The sequence below is a fragment of the Choloepus didactylus genome, chromosome 17 (assembly GCF_015220235.1).
Source record: "Choloepus didactylus isolate mChoDid1 chromosome 17, mChoDid1.pri, whole genome shotgun sequence".
In the NCBI taxonomy this organism is placed as follows: Eukaryota; Metazoa; Chordata; class Mammalia; order Pilosa; family Megalonychidae; genus Choloepus; species Choloepus didactylus.
Genome location: NC_051323.1, coordinates 49,343,629 through 49,360,554, shown reverse-complemented (window position 1 = coordinate 49,360,554; position 16,926 = coordinate 49,343,629). Strand labels below are relative to the sequence as shown.

General features: G+C 35.7%; 1 protein-coding gene across 4 annotated transcripts in view; it reads left to right on the top strand.

Annotated features, from left to right (window-relative positions):
• MTA3 (metastasis associated 1 family member 3) overlaps positions 1-16,926 on the top strand; it is a 192,351-nt gene that overhangs the window by 158,697 nt on the left and 16,728 nt on the right. For 3 of the 4 annotated variants that reach the window (XR_005212454.1, XM_037807603.1, XM_037807605.1), the window contains exons 11-14: positions 1,258-1,316; positions 7,069-7,193; positions 9,552-9,703; positions 10,417-10,639. Coding sequence is in view for 3 of the 4 variants with exons in the window: in XM_037807603.1 (XP_037663531.1) it covers positions 1,258-1,316; positions 7,069-7,193; positions 9,552-9,703; positions 10,417-10,639 (559 nt within the window). In the remaining variant the exon portion in view is untranslated. The remainder of the gene's footprint in view (positions 1-1,257; positions 1,317-7,068; positions 7,194-9,551; positions 9,704-10,416; positions 10,640-16,926) is intronic. The other variant, XM_037807604.1, reaches the window with a different exon arrangement.

Genomic DNA, 16,926 nt, shown 5'->3' with positions numbered 1-16,926 from the left:
ATTTCAAACAATTTAAATGGAAGTAAAGACTGTGTGTTCTGGAAACATGTGTTATTGAAATAAAAAAGAGTCCCTGAAGACAGTGAAGATAATAGCACCTAGGATTGTTGAAAAGTATTTAGATAAAATCATTTCCAAATTTTAAACTCTGTAAAACTTTCAAGTTGTCCCCCTAAGTGTTTTTGTTTTCTACTCATTGGACAAATGAAGGATTCCCTTAAATTCTGGTTTGTCTTATTTTTGGATGTATACTATATTTTATTTTCCTTCCTTATTTGCATTTGTTATTGTAGTGATCAATTCCTAGATTTGATTATATAATCTCTTTCCTATGTCTTTTCTTGCATTTGGCTCCTAATTGGTTCCAATAAAATCCAAAGTGAGTTCAACCAGGCTTCAGAGTTCACTTCATCTCTACCGACAGTTGGAAGCGGGGGCGGGGTAGGGGGTAGAGTCTTACTTGTATGTAGAATAGTTCCTATCTCTTTCTCATGCGTGAGTGTAGAACCTAGTCATCTCCAGACATTTTTCTAAAAGCAAAGATTATTTTCCTCCAAGAAAAGCAAATACAAAATAAAATAGAAACTAAATTTGAAAAGTCTCGTTTATTCACTTATGGAGGAATGGGAAATGGAGTTGTTCATTGCTTATTACTTTTTGTATTTTTTTATGAACTTTAACATATATACATATTAGTGACGACTCTCAAAGTACGATTCTAACAAGTACAATTCTAACAAGTTGTTAGAGAACAAATTTTAAAGAATGTCATGGGTCACAGTTCCACAACTTCAGCTGTTTCCATCATTGTAAAATATATCATACGTACAAAAAGGTGTTAACTTTTGATGTACAACTCAACGAACAGTTATGTAGGTAATTTAAAAAATTGTTAGGGGTTACAGTTTCACACTCTCAGTTCCTTCCACTTTATGCAATATAAGGTATATACAGAAAAGTGACTTTTAAAGAACAGTTAAACAAGTAGCTATAGAGCAAATTTCTCATTGCTTATTTTAAAGATATATGTCTAAAATTATTAATACTTATAGTTCTTTACCTCAGAATCTAGTGACTTTTCTTGTAAGTTAATGCAGTTTAGAAGTTTGCGTATGTTAGAAAAGCCTGCTTTTAAATGGCAATTTTTAAATTATTATGCTTTGATATTTAATTTTCTTGTGTTTTTTTTTTTTAAGATGGCAAAGTGGTCATTATTAGGCATTGTATATAAAATATTTTATCCATCTTTTGTATTAGAAACGTCTAAAAGCAGCAGAAGCTGAGAGTAAACTGAAACAAGTATATATCCCAACTTAGTAAGTAATGGAAATCTTTTCTATTATTTGTTCTCTTATTAATTATATCAGTACAAAATATGTCATTTTGTTTAGTTTCAGCCAAATTTGTGAAGTTCTTTGTATGTATTAATTTCTTAATCTATAAAGTATGTGACTTGCTTCTCATTACACCACTACCATAATTTTATAAAAAGAAAAATCAGCTGGTGAAAAACCCCCAGGTAGAATAAAGGATGCCATATACTACAATGCAGGGGAAAGCGTCAGAAAACTAACTTATGAAACCATGTATTTCTTGAAACAAATGTGTTTCAGAAAGCTAGTAACTTCTGAAATGTCTGCATTATGGAATGACTTTTGTATGGGTAATATACAATACTGATTTGAGGTATGTTGTTTATTTAGTTGAGGATTTTGTATTGTTTTCTTAGGAAAGGATCAGGGAAAATGTAGATATTGGTTAATAATGGATAGGTTTCTATTATTTCAGATATTCTATCATTATTATCCTTTTGGTTTACAAAACATTGTCATGTCAACATTTTCTGAACGTTTCATTTGCTAGGTATGAAATAATCACATTTTATTTATTTGCAGTTTCTCTCTTTTTGTCTCTGTCAGTCTAGCTAAGCTTTGTCGATTTTATTGATCTCAAAGAACCAACTTTTGGTTTTGTCGATTCTCTCTATTGTTTTTTATTCTCCATTTCATTAATTTCTGCTCTGATCTTTGTTATTTCTTTCCTTCTGCTTGCTTTGGAATTAGTTTGCTGTTCTTTCTCCTGTTTTTCCAGTTGTTCAGTTAGGTCGTTGGTTTTAGCTCTTTCTTCCTTTTTATGTAGGCGTTTAGGGCTATAAATTTCCCTCTCAGCACTGCACTCTCTGCATCCCATAAGTTTTGATGCATTGTATTTTCATTTTCATTTGTCTCAAGATATTTATTGATTGATCTTGCAATTTCTTCTTCACTGATTGTTTAAGAGCATGTTGCTTAACCTCCATAAATTTGTGTATTTTCCAGTTCTCTGTTTGTTACTGATTTCCAGCTTCATTCCATTATGGTCAGAGAAAGTGCTTTGTATAATTTCAGTCTTTTTAAATTTATTAAGATCTGTTTTGTGCCCCAGCATATGGTCCATGTAGTATCGAGTAATCTCTTACTCCCTTCAGTTTTGTCAGTGTTTGCCTCATGTACTTTAATCCATTAACATTACTATGAAAGCAGTCCTTAATTCAACCATCTTTATCATTTGGTTTTTACTTGTCAGATCTATTTTTTCTCTCTTTTAATCCTTTTAGTTACCTTTATAATACTCTTCAATTCTGTACCCTTCTCCAGACCTCTCTCTCCTGTCTTCTCAGCCAGCAGCACTCCCTTTAGTAGTTCTTGTGGGAAAAAAATGGTTTGAGTACTATGTATATACATACACAGGTCCGTATCTCTGTTAGCTGAGGTTATTTTCTCAATAAAAATAAAAAATATATTACAGATTTCTGTGTACTGCTCCAAGATTATTCTGTTTGAGGTCAGTACAGTTGTTTTATTCCTAGTCTTATGATTACTGAATTTAGATATATTATTTAATACATATTCTTATATATGGGAGGCCTTATGGACAATAAATTGTGATATTTACCTCACGGCAAATAACTGGTTTAATTTGAAATGCATATAATTTTCAGGATCCATACTTTTTGTACAGAGCTATAATATTGTTTTGCAGAGTTGTTTCAAATTATTTTCAAATTATATATTTTATTTGACTAATTTATAAAAGAGCGACTACCCAAAGAAAATACTATTGTGATTCAAGTGTCTTAGATTTTCAAGGCAAGCAATACCGGCTTTCTTCTACTTCACAATGCTGACTCCATCGAAGGGAGAGCACATTTATCCAGTTTTGACCAAGTAACTCAGATAATTGTTTCCATTCTGCTTTGCCATTTACTTTGCAGTCTTAATCTAAGTTGGAGATCAGGAAATTACAGCCAGCTGGCCAAACCTTATCCACCACCTGTTTTTTGTAAAGTTTTTTTGGAACAGAGCCATGCTCATTCATTTATGTATTGTCTGTGTGTTCTTTCCTGCCACTAACAGCAGATTTGAGTGATTATGGCAGAAATTGTATGCACACAAAGGTTGAATTATTTACTATCTGACCTTTTACAGAAAAAGTTTGCCAGTCCCTGATCTAAGAGTGAACAACTTTCAGTGCTCAAGTTAGAGTTTCTAATCATACATTTAAAAAAAATTACATTATTTACATAAATAGTAAATACACAGCTGCATTATTGAGTTTGATAAGAAAGTGAGTCTTTTGGCAAATTTCCTAGTTTATGCTGGATAGACTAAAACAAATAATAGGATCAGAACTACTTATTCAGTCATTTTGTTGAGCCCAGTAGTCTCCTGTGTGTAAACCACTCTGTTCAGTACTAGAGGTAGAAGGCTTAAGAAGACAAGCTGTTCCTAGAGCTCATATTCTTGGGTGAGGGAGACAGATGCTAAATAACCAGTCACCCCATGTGATGAGTACTATGTGGAGAAGAATAGCTTCAGTGAGAGTTTATTCTGGGGAACAGACTGGATGGATGCCATCAGGAAAGCTTCCCCGAGGAAATGCATTTGAGGGACCTCTGGAGGAGTTAACCAGGTAGTGGAGGCTGTCCAGGCCAGTGGGATCCTGGGGTGGGAAGGTGCACCGTCCGTTGATGGTTTGCCAAGATCAATGAGGTGAGAGAAGGGCAGTGTGGCCAGAGTGGGAAGAGAAGTGGTGAGCCATGGGAGACTAGTACAGGAGGCAGCAAGGTCTTGGAGTTTGACCCATTGAAGAACAGTGGAAATGAATTTTAGAACAGGAAATGTAGTAGTCAAATTTGCACTTTAAGAAGTTCACTGCCTATATGTTGGAAATTGGTTTAGAGGAGGGAGGGTACAAGTGGATGCAAGGAAACTAGTCATAAAGTTCTTGCAGAGGATGGTGATAATTACCTTCCTAGCGAGTGGCCCTGTAATATTTGGAGGAGAGTGGGAGGTGTCAAGGATGAGCCCATTTCTGGCTAGCAAGACTAGGTGGGTTGCTCTGCTCATCACCAAGCTAAGAAGCTGTGGCAGAGAGTGATGTTAGTACATGTTCAGTTACGCCATCCAAAAAGAGATGTTAAATAGGCTGTCATATATATTGATTTAAAATCAATGTCTGAGTTTAAAACTCAGGAGAAACCAGTTTTGGCTGGAGATATAAATTTGAACTTCATGAGCATATGATGCTTCTTTGAAGCCATAGATGAGATTTCCTAGGGAGAGCAATAAGAGAAAAGGCCTTGGACCAAGCCTTGAGTAAATCCAGTATTTACAGGTGAGATAGAGTAGGGTAGCTATAAAAGTCTAGTGAGATAGAGTGTCTAGAGAGCTAAGAGGAAAACAAAGGAAACCATACTCCACAGAAGCTGAGGGAGGAGACTGTTTAGAGGAGGGAGTGAGATTAACAGTGTCAGATGTTGGTGGACAGTGTCCAGTGAATTGGCAACACGGAGGCCATTGGTGACCTTTAATGGAAGGGTGAGGACTGCATATGAGCTGAGGAAAGGCAGGTTATGAACATTTGCAGTTTTCCCAGAAAACTGACTGGGAAGGGCAGTTAGAGAGCGCTCTTGACTTTGAGACATGAAATGAAATAGGGTAGTGGAAGAGTGTTCTAAGTGGTGAATAGGAGAGTCCTGGGGAGAGAAAGTGGGAGAGGTGATGTCCGGAGCACAGATGAGGGGAGGGATGGTTGGGTGTTAAGACAAAAAGAAGGGCAATTTCATAAAACAAAATCTTTAGAGACGTTTCTGTATGTTTGTCTTACAGTGGAGTTTTATTCACATTGTCACAATGACAATCATTTGTCCCCTGAGAATTATCTGTAGATATTTGGTTTTGCGGGATGTATTTTAAATGATTCTCGTGTCTATATTTAGATTTGTATTCTTATTTTTCTTTTGTAATTATTAAATTAAGGTCAATGATTTACTTAGTCAAATAACATTCTAGAATCAGTTGAACAACTAAATTTGTTTTAATATCATTCTTTTTTCAGGCAGCTCAACTGTAAATTTGTATTAGCTCTTTTCAGCATGTATTTAGCCCCTGGTTAATTGTCAGAATTTTTCATTTTTATATCAGTCATTTGGCTTTAAGGGATTATATCAGCCATTTGGCTTCAAGAGATGATCATTTCTATCTAGATATAGTAGATTTGAAAAAAAAAAAAAACACAAAACAGTACTACTTACCATCCTTGGAATGTAGTTATTCTAAAACACCCCTTTTTATTTTATATGTTTTCAGCTGAAAAAATAAGGGAAATACATTCTGACTAGTTTAAAATGTGTTTTTAAAACCAGTTTGCCTCCAAAATTCCATTGCTGACACAGATAAGAAGTATAAATAGTAGTACTGTGTATAGATTTTTGAACCCAGTGCACATAGAGGTTAAATGATTTCTTGGGGCAGTGGGCAGGGGAAGGGTGTCATCAAGAATTATAGTAACAGGGCCAAAAAGAAATCTTAAGTAGTTTCTTTGTTGTCAGCTCAGCCTTCCCACTTTACGGGCCAGGTTTACACATTAGGTTTGACTGGTAAATGGAGTTGTAATGGAAAATAGAGCAAAGAGGCAACTCCTGAGCCAACTCTTTCGAGACTCCCTGAGTGTCTTGATAGTTTGATACTCTCGTTACTTCAGTAGCCATGGAAAGATAGAATACAGGCCGCATTTATTCATTTAGCATTCATTCTAATGAATAATTTTCCAATTTATTGGCTTATTTTCTGCCTTCCTCCTCTAGAATGAAAGCTCTCTGAGGTCAAGGACTTCGTGTACTAGGCAATGAATAAGTATATGTTAAATGAACAATGAGTTCATTGAGGATATACTGTGTTCCCATAGTAATATGTACAGTATTCTTGAGCCTGGTTTATAGGCAGGGGAATTAGAATTAGCCTGCCCTGGGTAGGGAGAAATTCGCCATGCTGTCTCTGAGAAATTTGCATGTAGGCTTCTGATAGACATCTCCCTTTTCTTCCTCCTTCCAAAAAATATTTTCTTTAAAACACACACACACACACACCCCTCAAATACTTTTCTTTATTAGCTTTTCTAATTACAAATAATCTTCCTCACTGAAATTCAAACATAATAGAAATTGATTACCATGCACAGTCAGAAGCTTCCTGAAATGCTAACTTGTCTTTAGAGAGAGATCTCGTTGAACTGGACAGTGTCTCTGTTGAACATGTTGCCTGCTCCTCTTGTGACCAGCCAGCACCTCTCACACCAGCAGCAAGACTGGGGCTGTGCTTTTCTCAAACCATCAGGCCCAGGGACAACAGAGTTCAAAGGGCCTGCTTTTGGCTTATTTGGTCTAAGAAATTGTTTCATTTTCTCAGGGGAATTTATGATAATAAGTCATAAAGCTTAATAATTTCTATCTTTCAAAGGCTTCGGAAGATAATTCTGAGCAAATTGTATTTGGGTAGAGAAGCAATATGGCTGTTTATTTTGTGATTGTCAGGATAAGAGTTCAGTTTTTACACACCCTTGTTTTTTAAAGATGAGTGGTTTGGGGCTCATTTTAACACCTGGCTTTAGCAGTTTTATTTCTTCTTCACCAAGCATTTAAAAATGTTTGTTTGTGTGCAGTTAAGATAAATCAGTGATCAGATCAAGAGTCTTTTTGCCTTGTTATGCAAATCATTTTTATCCCCTCACTTTACATTTCATTGAAAGCAGCAAACCGAATCCCAACCAAATGTCCACCAGCAACAGCAAACCTGGCACTGTGAACGGAGCCGTGGGGACCACATTCCAGCCTCAGAACTCCCTCCTAGGGCGAGCCTGTGAGAGCTGCTATGGTAAGTCCCCTTCAGCCCTGGCACTGGGGCCGGGAGCTGGCAGTGTGGACGGTCGTGGCACTGGGCAGAAGTCAGAGTAGCGAACCCCCCGGGAAAGAGTAGATGCCCGGTGTGACCTTCTTTCTGGAGCACAGGGACCCCTCACTGGGCACTTGTTTTATGTACCAGGCACTAAATTTAGACGTTGGCTTTCCTTTGATTTGCTTCTGTAGGGTCCCGTGTTTGTTGAGTATCCACAGCCATGTTTCCTAAACTCCATTCAGAGTTGTTACTAGCTTTGTGCAAACCATGGTCCCATGATAGGTACCAAATCCCCTCCCTGGGAGTTTCTCGGTCTCATTCCATAGGAAAGACATGTGTGATAAGCTACTATTTATAATTCTCAGACGAGTTTCCCTCAGAGCACCAGTTTGGGAGATGCTGTTCTGTGACATTTGCCTTTGGCTTCGGGGCTCTGCTGTGCTTATCCCTGTCAGAACCTACTAGAGGCCGTGCCAGTGTTATATTACGTTTGCCCTGGATGTTAAATGGGGTTGTTGAGATGGACTGTTAGGTATTTGGTTTACTTATATGCTTATTTAAATCTCAAGCAATAGTTCAATCTCTTAATGGGGCATTGGTGACATCTGTGTTTCCTTTCCGTTTAAGTGACCTGGAGTGGGAGAGGAAAGGAAACCAATGTTTACTGAAAATCAACTTGGTGCCAGGTTTTTGCCACCCACCAGCCCTTTGGGGGTAGATGGAGGTACCGCCTTAAGGGTGTGGGAATGAGGGAAGCTTGCTCCACACCAGGCTTCAGCATTAGAAAAGGCTTTTAAAGCCAAATCATATAATTATCTCTCCTGATTCTAGGGAAGGTGTGAGCCAGACAAATTTCAGACTTCATAGAAATGGTACATGGGGATGTGTCTAACCATTTTCTGCACCATGGGAGCACAAAGGGAAAAACAACTCATGGAAAATTAGATTCTTTTGATCAAGATTTTGTATGGGCAGCATCAATAAATGTCTATGAGTGGGGAATTCTTCAATTTTGAAGCTCATTTAATTTAAATGAAAATCAAAAGAATGCTGCAAAGTATAATGGGTTAAAATGTCTTATTTTTGTCTTGCAAAACCTTTTCACACTCATATGTAGTCTCACGTATCCCTTTAAATATTTAGTCATTTTTATGTGTTCATACCAATAAGTGATTTTAGTTTTACTTTGACACATATTATTTGTCTCTATCATAAAATATGTTTTAATAAGATCTGCCTTTCTATAAAGATAGAATTTGTTATTTTCTGTTTATCAAATGATATTCACTTTTTAATTGGATTTTAGTAAATTATGTAAGGAGAAAGTCATTTGTTGACGAATATTAAAACGACATGTCATGATTAGTTTGGGTGAAAATGTATATTAAAATAAGAGTGAAATTTTATATTCAGAAACCAAAATAGATGCTAAAAAGATTAATTCGACGTAATTGTTTTTAAATTAGAAGACCAAAGATTCTCCAAAAATAACAAATGATAGGTACACAGTATTATCCCCTGATAAACTAAAAGGTAGCTTGAATAAAATGGTCACTGTATTTTCTCTTTTTTGATATTGGTTTGTGAGGTATTAGTAAACACGTTGATATGCTGTATGGATTTTGATCCGACAAAGGTAACCTGCAGATCTGGGGAAGAATATTCTGAGGCAACTTACAGAATTATAATAATTTTTGTGCACCTCATTAACTTATGTGTCACTGTCAGTGTTTTTATCTTTAATGTCTGATCCATGGTGGGAATGCTTTAAATGTTAACTGGCCATAATTAAACTGCAAAAAGAAAGCTTGCTGTGATCTCAGCTGCACATGCACACTTGGCATGTGTTCATAGATGGGAGGGGTTTCTGTTTTTAAAGGGAGAAATATTTAAATAATTACTTTCCTATTGATTAAAATAAAGGAATGGAAAACAGATACCAAAACCATTCCTGCCTTTACCGATGGGACTCCTGCGAGCACCTTAAATAAGTCCTGAGGGCTTTCTCAACCAGAGGTTTGGAAACCCTAATGTAGACTTTAAAAATCTGACAGTAATAATACCTTTTTGAGAACTTATTTCCAGAAATTTTACACAGTGAAAAATGATTGTATCTACAGCACAACACATAATAAGGGTACCTCGCTGGTAAGTCTTGAAAAAAATCTGTGTCTATACTATATTTTTATATTTGGTTTGTAAGTGAGGAAAACAGAGAAAAAAACACTGTAGGCTAAAGATGGCTTTGGAATACTTTTGAAATATTTGATTGTATTTGTATGGATGTTACAGTTAGTGATACAGCATTCTCTGTTTTTCTCCCCCCTCCATCTTCAGCTACACAATCTCATCAGTGGTACTCTTGGGGCCCGCCTAACATGCAGTGTAGATTATGTGCAACTTGTTGGCTTTACTGGAAGAAATACGGAGGTCTGAAGATGCCCACCCAGTCGGAAGAAGAGAAGTTATCTCCCAGCCCAACCACAGAGGTACACAAGCAATGGTCTTTTTAGTATTTTCCATTTAATGTTGTTTTTCAATGGCTATATCACTCCTGGGAAGCAGAAGTACATTATAGGGTAATTTAAAAACAAGCAAAGCTATTTTCATAGTCAAACATAGCAACACAATGCTCGGGGTGGGTGTGCAGAGAGAGGGGTAGGACAAAGCAAATTTTCTCAGGTATTCAAAATATTGTCCTTTTGAGATTACTCAGACAAAAGAAGACGAATGTGTGTGGGAGGTGTTAGCATAAGCAGAGAGCTTAGTGAGTGAATGTTTGTTTTAATTGTTTTTTTGAAAACAGTTTGCAACCTTTAGATACTGTTAGAAAATGTCTTATTAAATAATATAATCAATACAGTTAATACAAATTGAGTCTAAGAACTCCTTTAATATTAAAAAATAATAATAATCTAATTAAACCCCTGGTGATTTTTTTCTATGTGATTTTTGGATTGTTAAGATCAATTCAAAAACAAAGTAGAGAATTGCACCCTGCACCCCATCCAGCTCCCCTCATTTCCCCCCACCTTCCTCCCAAAAGGAGCATAATTGTCTGTAATACTGGGATAGGGTAGTAAGTCATAGACTCTTCAGTGGAAGAATTAAAAATTGTACTTTTTTTTTTTGAGCACAATTCTAGTAGTTTTGTTTTGATAAGTTCCATTCTTTAAATCTTTGCTGATTTCTGATTTTGCAGGATCCCCGCGTCAGAAGTCACATGTCCCGCCAGGCCATGCAGGGAATGCCAGTCCGAAACTCTGGGAGTCCAAAGTCTGCAGTGAAGACCCGTCAAGCTTTCTTCCTTCACACTACATATTTCACAAAATTTGCTCGTCAGGTCTGCAAAAATACCCTCCGGCTGCGGCAGGCAGCAAGACGACCGTTTGTTCCTATTAATTATGCTGCCATTAGGGCAGAATGTAAGATGCTTTTAAATTCTTAACCTTATGTGTTGTGCTTCTGACCATTTTCTGTCTTTCCCTTTTTCTCTCTCTCTCTTATTTTTTTTTGTTTTTGTTTTTGTTTTGTTTGCAATAAACATGTTCTTGTGTACAGCCCTTTATTTGGTTTATTTTTTAACATTGTTTTTGTCTGCTGCCATTTGTATCATGCCAACCTGAAAAAAAATTTGAGCTCTCTGTAGTCTTTATTAGAGAATAATGTTCAGCAAAAGATTGTTTGGAGTGGGATTTTTTGATGGGTTTGCCTAAAGGACCCTTATTGAGGAGGCACTTTTACCTGTGAGGAGTGCTACAATATAATCCCTAAAGATGGTGTTATAGTGAGACTCCATTATTGAGAGAGTGTAGTCTCATCTTCACGGATTTATTAGGTTTGAGTAAAGTTGTCCAGTTTACAGTACTCAAGAATTGTGTGACTTTATAAACTTCATCTCCTGCGAATCTTTTACACTTGTCATCCAGCAGTAGAGAAATTCACAGTGCTTCATAACATGCTACTTTATTAGGAGAGTTAGCAAATTATAAATGAATTCTAAAGTCCTTTTTGGTGAATTTTCTGAAAATACATGTTTAGGTTTTACAAGTTAGAGTCTGAATGAGTGGTTGAGCATTCTTTCTATTCAATTTAGTTTCCATTTCATAATCATGTATCATATATACTTACACATAATGTTTACATTGTCATCATTTTCAACACATTTATTCTTGCTTATGTTTCATTTTTTTGTTAGAACATAGGTCATGTGTACCATTGCTCTGTTATTACCTTGCACCTGAAAATGTGTCCGTAATTTGTATGTTAACTCTGATGCTAGTCTTGCTTGTAGTCATGTTCCTGGATAGCATGTTAGATGCATGCCACTTTTTTCCCTTAAGGAATGAGAAAACTAGCTTTCTGGCTTAACAGATAGGATATCTTAAAGACATTCAGTAGATGGTTTTAAAGGAATGATGATTGAAAAAGTTTTTTTTCCTTAAGTTAATTTTCAGCAAAACACATGAAAGGCTTTAAATTTCCTCTATAAGAGGAAGAAGAAAAGTGCCTTGTAAAGGAAGTTGCAATTGGTGGCGTCCTCAGTGAAAATTAGTTACAGCATTAGACTCAGGTATAATTGAGAACTTGCTCATATATGACTTGGTGCTGGCATTTCTGAGTTCATGGTTTTATGTTATTATCACATTCTTACCCATTTTAAGGAACCAAAAAAACCAAATACATTCGTTTAAACTGTTCTCCTGATTTAAAACACATCCACCTCTCGCTATATATTTATTTGTAAATAAAATGAATAACAAACATTTGAGAAAGAAAATGAATGAAATTCTTCCATTAAAATTGTCTGGGATCCAGTATCATCTTTGTTCCTGTGAGTGGAAAAGAAACCATCCCCAACTAAATTGGCTGCTGAGGAATCTTCCGTTTCCTGTGGCACTTCTGACAATTTCTCAGTTCATTTGCACATTGTCTTTATTTCGTTATTCTTCAGTGAATTATGTTTTCTGTTGCCTCGTTCTAAATTTTTTTCCCAATTGAAGGGCCATGCTGCTTAAAAAAAGGGGGGGGGGGATTGAGATTAAATTATTTTTATGAACATAGATTATAATTTTAAAACGAGTGATTTGTTGTGATGAGAGTCAAAGAGCTTATTTTATTATGTTTTTTGTATTTCATTTTGTTGGTTATCAAGTTACATGTAGAATCAGATTCTCAGAATAAATAATTTTACTCCTGAGATTTAAAATTATAAGGTTTTAGTAGTAGTTATATTTTTGGACAAGCAATTAATGAACTTTCTTTTCCTAGCATCTGACTTGTTCTTAAACCATCTTCTCCCTTCTTAGATGTGACTTGTTACAACCTCTTCAGCAGATTCCTTCATCTTGGCTTTTTTGTGAGATTAGGTGTTACTAATCTATTATCCATAGACAACTGTGTCTGCTGTCCACCATAGGTGCAGTTTTATTTTGTTTGTTTGTTTGTTTTTGTTTTTTTCCTCAGTGAGGGACCTATAAGCTTTCATTGATTTCTCAAAGGTACTGGTGACACCCTCCCCACCTCACCCTCCAGAGTAACAGTAGAGAATCACTAGGATGCAATATGTTTTTGGATCAGATGGAAGTTTATAATTGTAAAAACTGATGGATGAAAGGCTCTAATATCTGTTTTAGAATAATTGTGAATATTGTTGAGGAAGGAAAATAGTTTTCCATGTAAACCTGAACCTTCCTCTTTTATGCGCTATAGAAGTTGATTGACCCTCTGTATGGCTTCTGGCTTTGGCAGCGCTGTCAAAACCAGTGACATAGCAGAGTCTATGGGACAACGGGCTGCAGGGGAGTGAAGCAGTGTAATACCAAGTAGCTGAACTCTCAGATAGGGGAGAACATAATCATAGCAGTAAGGTCTTGATTTGTAAGTTAAGCCCTGGTAAGAAGAAATTTGGGGGAGTTGATTATGGCAATATTCTTTAGTCTTTATTTTCATTAGGAAACCTGTATTAAGAAATACAGTATAGTAAAAGGGGCACTCGGCTTGCATATGCATAAAATATCTCAAAGAATGCATAAGTAGTAACATCTGTGGGAAGGGGAGCAGGAAGGCTGAGGGAAAGAGGTGGGAAGGAGACTCACCACTGTTGATCCTTTCAACCGTTTAAAATTTTGAATCATGGGAATATATTTTCTATCTTAAACGATAAAGAATAAAAAAACAAATAAATATAGTATGAACACCATATGTTTTAAAATGTATACGTGAGGTACACATGAAAAAAAGGATTTTTAAAATGAATTTTTCCAAATACCTAAGTATTCATTGTATTATATTATGCTGTTATATGTAATTATATAAGTCCATTCCTCAAATTACTAACATCAGTAGAATGCTCGTTCTACCACCTAGATAGCGCTTATCAGAAATGGACTGATAGACCAAAACCGTACCCTTGACAAGATTTGCAGACTGACAGCATTGCTCTAATGCAACGTCAAGGGTGACACCCTCTCTTCTCTGCCTTGACCTCTCACTTTCCCACGTGCCAGTAAAAAGCTATAATGTGTACTGTCACCAGACATTAGCATGAAATTACGAGATGACTTTTGTCAACAGAAGATAGCCAAAATCACCCCAACGCACAGGATTGTCACTATTTGAGATTCACACTGTTCAGTGACTGAGTTTAAATAGAAGTAGATGTGTTAGCAGTGTTCATAGAAGCCAAGGTTCCTAGAGTAGTAAATCCAAATGATTTACCTGCTGCCTTTGTAGTTTGCATTGATAATTAAGTGGTTTCTGCACCCGACTTAAATGACAGCGGTTTTTCCTAATGTGAAGTTCTTCAGACGGCGTTTGGCAGCCATTTTTTCTGTTTGAAGATGTGAATTCAACTTAAGGTCCCATCTTAATGAGAAATGTTTGTATATTCTATAATTTTTTTCTAAATATTTCTCAGCAGAAGTTACTAATGTATAATAAATTGCATAAATTGAAATTTTAAGCTCTAAACATGAGAAGAGAACCATTTGGTTTAGTTTATTTTGGTATTTTTGGTAGAAATTTTTAATAAAAATTTGTGTTTGAATGAATACATTGAAATTTTCTACAGGTAAAATAGTGTGTACAAATATCCCATTCCCATTCCTGGTTTACTCTTTTTCCAGGTAACCACTGATATTAATGTCTTATTTATCTCTCCAGACTTATATTATGCATCCTTTAAATTACTTAAATTTTTAAAAATTTTCTTTAAACAAGTATATCATAAAAGTAATCATTTAAACCATTTTTAAGTGTACAATTCTGTGGCAATAATTATATTCACAATGTTGTGCAATCATCACCACTGTCTATTTTCAAAACTTTTTATCACTCCAAACTATTCATTAAGCAATAACATCCCACTCCCACCTCCCCCTAGGGGGAGATAACCACTGATCTACTTTCTGTCTCTGTGAATTTTCTTATTCTAGATATTTCACAAAAGTGAAATTACACAGTATTTATTCTTTTGTGTTAGGCTTAATTCACTTAGCATAATATTTTCAAGGTTCACCATGCTATAGCATGTATCAAAACTTCATTCCTTTTTATGGCTGAATAATATTCCATTGTATGTTATTGTTTTATCTGTTGAGGGACATGACTTATTTCTTATCTTTTGGCTATTGTGAATAATGTTGCTGTGAACCTTGGTGGTCAGGTATCTGTTGGAGTCCTTGTTTTCCATTGTTTTGTGTGTATACCTAAAAAGAATTGTATATTTAACTTTTTGAAGAAGTGCCAAACTGCTTTCTACAGTGTCTGTATCATTTTACATCCCCACTGACAGTGCACAACAGTCCCAGTTTTTCTACTTCGTAGGAGGTATGAAGTGGTATCTCGTGGTTTTGATTTGCATTTCCCTAATGACTGATAATATTGAGCATCTTTTCGTGTGCTTCTTGGCCATTTATGTATATTTTTTGAAGAAATGTCTGTTCAGTTCCTTTGCCCATCTTTTAATTGTATTGTTTGTCTTGTTGAGCTGTAGGAGTTTGTTGATATATTGTGATATGGGATTTGCAACTATTTTCTCCCCTTTTATAGGTTTTCTTTTCATTTTCATGATATCATGTCCTTCATTGCACGAAAGCTTTTAATTTTGATGAAGTCCTATTTATTTCTTTTTTCCCTTATTTTTTGTGCTTTTGATGTCAAACCTAAGAATCCTCTGCCAAATCCAAGGTCATTAAGATTTACCTCCTTTGTTTTCTTTTACCTCTTATATTTAGATCATTGATCCATTTTGAGTTAATTTTTGTATATGGTGTGAGGTGTAGGAGTCCATGTGGAAATCCAGTTTTCCTAACATCATTTGTTAAAGAGACTATAAAGAGGAACATGCATTTTGGATTTTGATAGTCATTACTCAGTTGCCCTCCAGTTAAACTCTCACCCGCAGTGTCTAGAGAGTGCCTGTTACTCTTCAATCCTTCCAGCAGTGTAACCAATCTTGACTAGCTTACAGATAACATGTAAGTAATGTTAGTTTTTCTCATCATGAATGAGATAGAAATATTTACATATATTTGGTGATCACTTGTATTTACTTTTCTGTAAACTAGTGTTGCCCCTGGTCTGTTTGCTACTAGATCTGTAGACTTATTCTTAGTGACTTGTTGGAACTTTTTATATATTAAGGACATTAACTCTTGATCTGATATGCACTGCAAATATGCATTTGTCTCATTTTTTGAAATGTAGTTGAATTTATTGATTTTATTTTATTGTACCAGGGTTTTGTGTCTTGCTTAGAAGTGATTTTACAATACCTATGAGGAAATGTTGATGGTTTTATTTTAACAGCAGTCTTGACAGCCCATGAGATGTTTTTGAGAATTTTAATTCAGTATGTGCTTCTTGCAGTTTTTCTATTCCTTTTTCCCTCCTAATATTTCCAAAACATTGCAGAAAAATAGCCATGAGTTACAATAAAAGTAGCAGTGCTTTTCCAGGTTTATATCAAGGGGATAACAGGTCATAGTGTAGAAAGCCAAGGAAATGTGCTGTTTAGTCAAGTAACTTGAGTGAGATAGAGATGTTTTCCCTCTCTCTGTGTAGATTTTGATTCCTTTTGGGTCCTTGGACATTTCTCAGGTGTACTTTCTTTATCTTTGTACTTTTAATGATACTAATGCATTATCTCTGCTTAAATAGAGTTAATTGAATAATTTGGGAGCTTGGACTGGCCCGAGGCACCACTGTGTGGCCTTTCTTGAGCACAGACCAGGAGTCTTTTTAACTCAAGCATGGCCCTGGTAATCCTATGTTTATGATAATTCCCTCATGGCAGAAAATATTTTCCCATTTGTATTCAGGGGTAAATTTTCTTATGTTAAATAGTAACTAGATTGTCTTGACACCTTTCTTCCCAAATTCTTCATGGTTGAGACTACTTACCAAATACTTTCTTTAAAACATAGTAAAGGGGGTTAGTGAAATATGGTTCCTTTTAAAGAGCTTTGATCTTCCATTCACCGGTGCTCTGTTTTGTAAATTATCACTTGGAGTGTCACATAATTAATCCTCCTAATATAAGGAGCAATTAGGAACAAATTAGTATAATTTAAAATAAAGTATCTTTGAGTATTGTGTTGATGAACCCTTTCATGAATTTTTTGATTCTTGTCAAGGTGATAGCAATATGGGAACATCTGTTTAAAGCCCATCAGTTGGCACATTGACAGTTTTCCTTTGGACCTTCTAG